This window comes from Cucumis melo, chromosome 6 (genome assembly GCF_025177605.1).
Source record: "Cucumis melo cultivar AY chromosome 6, USDA_Cmelo_AY_1.0, whole genome shotgun sequence".
Taxonomy (NCBI): Eukaryota; Viridiplantae; Streptophyta; class Magnoliopsida; order Cucurbitales; family Cucurbitaceae; genus Cucumis; species Cucumis melo.
Window position 1 is genome coordinate 16519485 of NC_066862.1, and position 6545 is coordinate 16526029.

Below are 6545 nucleotides of genomic sequence, written 5' to 3' on the forward strand. Positions count from 1 at the left end.
TTTGTTTTAGTTGGTGAATTTGTTAAAAATACCTTTCTATTGCTAAAAGAAGCATAGTATATATTGCTAAGAAAGTCTAATATTCTAAGCTCACCGTAAAGTTCATCATCAACTATCTGCCTACTTCTGATGCGGCTAGACACTTTAAAGTAACTATGATTTTACATCCTTTTTCTATTTTTATCTTTCTCTTATTGAAATTGTCTATTTGGTTTATGCGAAAGGATTGATATATGAAACTGAAGGGCCTAACTGATGATCTTTCCTCTATTTGCTACTTTTAGGCCTTTTATTTTGATGACATTTTGAATTTGTATTTTGCTTTGGCGATGGTCCTGATGGACAAGTTGTTATTGAGTTCTTCATTGAGGTTCACAGAATCACTTCCAAGAATTTTCTGGTGAGTTTTAGATTTCACAAGCCGAACAAAACCAGTGATTGCTTATCTATTCTAAGTTTTGCTCTAATTGATTGCTTATTTTTAACTTTACGTTGTTGTATTTTCGTTTAGGTTGTGGAATCCAAATTTGTATTTGAAGCCAAGTTCATATAAGGTCATTGAGTTTCAAGTTTCTTTATTTAAGTTTGTGTTTATTGAACAACTAGTATTGTAATGACCAACTATATGTATGTTCAATGATATATATTCAATTTGTTAGTTCTTTGATTGAAAGATTGGGTTGATTCAAGAAACTTAAATAGTTCAATTGACAAAAAGTTTAAATTCTTGCTTATGTGTTGTTTGAGTTGATCATGTTGTATATCATTGTTAGACTGCAAAACAGATGCAATATAATTATATTTGACATTGTATAACAGGTTTATATAATAAATTAGATATTATTTTTTATATAGTAAAATACTTTTAAAAAATATTGGTTATTAAAAAAAACTGTAGGAATTTTTAGTGACGCACTTCAATACGTCACAAAAGATGTTTGTAATGGTCCCAAATTAACCTTTAGCAACAACATTATTTGTCACTAAAACTTCACCTTTAGTGGTAAGTATAATACGTCACTATAAAAAATAAATAGTAATATAATATATGTTACTAAAAGTAGGTTTTTAGTAACGCAGAAATGTCACTAAAAGTATATCATTTGCGACGCGTAATTGTTGCGTCGCTAAAACTTTTAACGACGCGAAATCAGCGATAGTCCTAGCGACGAATGACTTTACATTGCTAATACTTTTAGAAACGTGTTTTTTAGTTTTAGTGACATTTTTGGTGCGCCACTAAAAACACAATTTCTTGTAGTGGCTGGTGAAAATGAATCCCAGGTCTGAGATGAGATTGAGTACCGTGAGACGCTGGGGGAAGTGGATTCCAAGCTAGGCGATGAGACATCGATGAAAGTGAATCCCAAATCTAAGAAAAAAATTACTATGAGAAGCTGGTAGAAATATCCCAAGTCTATCGCGAGACGCTAGTGAAGTGAATCTCGGGTTTAAGCGATTAGATGCGGATGGAAGAATCCCAAGTCCTAGCGATGAGTTGGTGAAAGTCTTGATGAATGAAATGTGTGGAATTTTTTATAATGGTTCTGGTTTGTAAATTGATGTGATGAGAGAATTTATAATTATGAAAATAAGACTATTGTTATTATTGAAAATGTTGTATTCCCTAAAAGGTATTTCCTAAATTAAACTCATCACTCACTAAGTCTTTGACTTACATTTTAAGTTTCCCCTCTTACGTTTTCCTTCCCCAGGTTTTCAGACGTTGATGCTAAGTAAAGAAAGGAGTTCAGGCGTAGAAGCGAAGTAAAGGAGGGTAAGATATAGGTTGTTATGTTGTGCGGCGAGCAAGCTTCGTCATTCTATTTCGCGTTTGAGGAGTTTGTAGGAAATTCTTATACTCCTGAACGTCGAGGGCTACGACTTCAGTTATGAAGAAATTTCGAGGGTTGCATCACAGTTTTGAAAGGCCCAAGAGACAATGAGTGGAAGAACTGAGCCAGACATGAAGAACCTAAAAGTCTGTGTTTTAAGTCTTATTGTAATCGTAAAGTTTGAATTACTTTTGTACTTGGATGTAAAGTGTTAAGTTAATAAAGAGAAGAAGTTATATTTAGTCCATTGCATTATTATTTGTGTTCATAAACCAGTAATTAAAAAGTTAATTTAAGTTAAGCGTTGAAAACTAGGCAATGGAGCTAAGTCTGAAAGTTGTCTTTCTATTGCGATAAAGGTCTTTAAAGTCCAAAGTAAAAGCTTTATGATGAGATAAGTTTAAGAAGTTGTTATGCTTACTAGACGTTCAACGCTTCATGTCACTGTGTGATGCGCAATGAGGATCTAGGCGGCATGCCCCCATCTGGTTGCATGGAGTGGCAGTTGGGTCGTGGTGTGACACATATTCACATGTTATATATATATTATTTTTATGTAATTACGTATTATTATTATTTAGTTCATTTTGATAAACAATTAGATTTTGAGGAACTAATTTCAAGATACTAAAATTGAATGATTTTAGAAATATATAAACTAAAATAGAACAAGTGAAAGTAAGTTAATTAAAAGAAAAAGGAGTATTTTAACCTTATAACTAAAATTAAATTAAAGATGGGGTTTGTATTTAATTATTTCTAACAGGGATGTTCACGGTTGTAGGTGCTACAATTTTGTGGTGGCGGAGTATTTCTTTTATCGCCGAGGCAACTGTCGTAGCGGGGGGGCCGGTCGCATTCGCCGGTGGAAACTTGGGTGGCGTTGTTAGTTGAGCTTGTTTCGAAGTCTTGAGACGAATCTGCCAACATTCTGCTGATGTGCGACTCCATTACAAAATTTGATTTAGTATCCTCCTCTTCAACCATATTGTATCTTACCAAACCTAATCAACACAAACAAAGTTTTTTTTTTTTCCCAATTTCTGTTCAAAATTCATTATTTTAGTGTATCATCGTAATCATTCACTTATTCCATCATTTTCTAACTTTAAGAACCGTCCACACAAGTAATACAAAAATTTGAAAATTTACGCTTCTAGCTAATTAAACACAAAAAACTAAAAGCTTGTGGTCTAAGAATAGATATATAATGTTAGAAGTGCATATAAAGGTTTTTTTATAGTCAAAAAAAGAAATAATAATAAGACCATATAAATTGTTATGAATTTTAAAAAACAACAGATAAATTTGACACTCTTATAAAATCTTATGACTAAAACTGATTTATAACCTATCTAAAACAAACAATAGGAAAACATACATTTTTGGGACCAATGTTTTTAGTAATAGGTGTATTTTGAAAACTTGGACACACCAAATGTACCTATTACTAAAAAGAAAATAAGAATCAAAAGTATTTTTTGTCTAAACAATATTCTAAGTTGCGAATACATGTAAGGTTTTTGTTAGGAGAAATTATCATAGATATTTTTTAAGTTTCAATTTTCAAAACTACCACATTAAAAATTTGTTAAATTAATTTTTTAATCATTTTAAATCTCATCCAAATGTTATGATTTTTTAAAATCTCTATCATCTTTATCAAATCTTCAATAATTTTTCAAAATTTTTACACAATTTATATGTTAGATGATTTGATTGTCATCTTTAAATTTTGGAAAAGATCAAAATTTTGAAACACCAAATAAGGTTCCGTAATTACATAGAAGTCGGAGGTCGATTTGTGCAAGATTTTTCATTAAGAGAGCTCAAATACCTAAGACTTTATCAAGAAAGTCCAAATATATAGAATTTCAGGGTTAATCTATCCACGAAACCGGCTTAACTTTTTAAAAATTATGCAAACTTTCAAATTAATCTTCTCAATTTTTCTAATGTCATCTTTACTAATCTTATATTATCTTGCAAATCTTAGAACTATAATTTATGTTTACATGAATTTTTAATTTGATTAATCAAATTATCAAAATAGATTTATACATTTTCTCCTTAAATTTTGTAGCATGTGTTAATTTATTTCTTGAATTTTCAAAATTAAAAAATTTGTCACAAAGCTCTTGTCTAGCTTTTCATAAAATTCACAGATTTACTGGCCGAAAAAGAGTTGACATTTTTGGCTTTCCATAACAAAAACATATTATATTAATATATTTAATATACCTAACTTTCTTAAAACAATATTTTTTTTTACCAATTAAACATAAAATTTAAGACTCTAGCTGATTGGTTCGTGATAAAAAATTATTTTGAAAAACAAAGAATTTAGTGAAAAAAAAAGAAAATAAAAACAAATTCCTTTTAAAATTTTAAAATTTAAAAATTGTGTTTGATCGGTAATTTATAAATACAATAGGTATCTCTTGGTCACAATTTCTAAAAACAAAGAAAACGACCACTTATTGTTTTTTAAAATGGATTATTTCACGCGTGTCGTCTTTTAAAGTCATTTTTGAATACAAGTTTATCAAATACGTTTTAATTATTATTATTTTTTTTTTGTATTTTTTGTTAGTGAAAATATAAAAATGAAAATGAATCACGAATCAAATGAGGCCTAAAGTTCACAAAAGTTATTACATAGACTTTTAAAAGTTCAATGATCAATAATAGACACAAACGTCGATGTTCAAAAACTATACTTGTAATTTAACCTTTTAAATGTATTAAGGATGTTATATATATACATACAAATATATGTACACACAAATTAAAGGTGGCACATTCAAACCAAGAACTTCTTGTTCTCAATATTATATACCGATGTTAGTTAAAGTAAGCTCTTGTTCGCGTTAAAAATCACATATTAGACACAACTTTAAGTTTAATTACTAACCCAATAATTGTGTTTTCATCGTCAAAGTGAGCTTAAAATATAATTTAAATTTTTGTGAACTTATTAGGCATGAACCTAAAATGGGTTTTTGTTTTAAAAAATGATACAAAACTCGAGAATATTTATACTGTATAGAACAATTTTGAAAAAAAAAAAAACCTCATAAGCTCACAACGGGAAATAACAAAAATACTCCGTGATTAATTAGTCACACGTATAAAAAAACGATGTTGTACTAAGTCTAAATGATTTTGTACCCCTGTATCGAGCTTAAATGATCTTGTATCTAATCTAACCGATCTTGGTACACGATCTTCCCTTGTACTTCAGTTTAAACAATCTTGTACCCTTGTACCTAGTCTAAACGATTTTGTACAAAATCTAAATGAATACTGTACCAAATCTAAATGAATTTGGTACCAAATCTAAATGATTTTGTATCAAATCTAAACGATATTGTACCAAATCTAAACAATCTTGTTACAATACTTAATTAAAATTAAAGGAAAAAGGAAGAAAAAAGAAAAAGGAGGAGGACACAATACTTGATAATGGAAAAAGAAAAAGGAAGAAAAAAGAAAAAGGAGTAGGACACAATAACATCAAGGATAAGAGATGATGAAGAAGGAATAACTCTTGAAGAGAGGATGATGAAATTTTGAGAGCACAAATCTAAAATTTATAAAAAATTAAGTCAAGCTTTATCAACTTTTTGATTTTGTCACGTGGGATGTAAATAATTTTCCTTTTTATCTATATAGTTAAATTAACCTAAAATCAAAATACTACTGAAATTGACTTTTTGAAAATGTGTGTAAAGATTAATTACTAGAGCATATCTAAAAAGTACAAATAATTTAATTCTTTTTTTTTTTTTGAAATACCAAGCATTTGAAGGAAAGGAATCCCCTCCTTTAAATATTTATAGAAGTATTCTGTTGAATAAGAAAAGACTTCAAATTTATTACAAACTTACCCCCAGAAGTGTGGTTGTTGAGTGGTTTAAAGAATGTAAAAGCACCGCCGCATGCAGTTGGAATGAGCATCATAATCATCATTGCCACGGCGGCTGGTATCATCACCGCCGGTGCAGTCGCCATTGCCGTTTCTGTTTTTGATAACGGCTATGGGCGGCGGAGGAATGCGCCTAAGGATTTTGGAAGGAAGAAGAATGAGGGGATCCTTTTGAGTTTCGCGATGAGCTTAATTTTATATTAATGTAAAAATAGTGTTATATTCATTATTTTGGTCGACTTCAATAGTGTTATTCGTTGATCCTACTTATTGCTTTGTCCCTTTTATAAAACAAATCATTATTATTTGCTTAACATTTTGATGTGATGTTTTGCTACTTCTTTGTTACTTCATTGTTATTTGTTTCTGTGTTATAACATTGATTTCAATAGTTCGATTTCTATGGTTTTGAAGGAAAAAAAATGTTATTTTTCAATGGACTTAGATCCAATTTGGATTGACAAACTCATTTGATGAAAAGATAAATAAACTCATTTGATGAAAAGATAAATAAACTTTCAAAGTATATTAGGGTAGCTATTTTCAAAGCAAATTGTGTCGGCTGTGAATCATATGTTTTTGGATTGTCTTTTAGTCCTGTTGTGTAGTGCCATGAAACACAAGTGTCTACAAAACAGTGCACCTCCTGACTCATCTTCAAGGTTGAACACTTCAAGAGTTACCAAACACAACCTCAATTAGATGATATTGCACAGGTAATTTGAGAACTCACCACCATTATCATTTAAAATCTATTAGAATTAAAATTTTAATTCTGATAG

At 29.8% G+C, this 6545-nt stretch overlaps 1 protein-coding gene across 1 annotated transcript; it reads right to left on the minus strand.

Annotated features, from left to right (window-relative positions):
• Positions 1–2594: 2594 nt before the first annotated feature.
• On the minus strand, positions 2595–5865 carry LOC127149701 (uncharacterized). The gene is made up of 2 exons (XM_051085562.1): positions 5726–5865; positions 2595–2839 (listed from the first exon to the last, which is right to left on the minus strand). The coding sequence occupies exons 1-2, from the start codon at positions 5847–5849 to the stop codon at positions 2595–2597; spliced, it is 369 nt and encodes a 122-aa protein (XP_050941519.1). The 5' UTR covers positions 5850–5865.
• Positions 5866–6545: the final 680 nt, after the last annotated feature.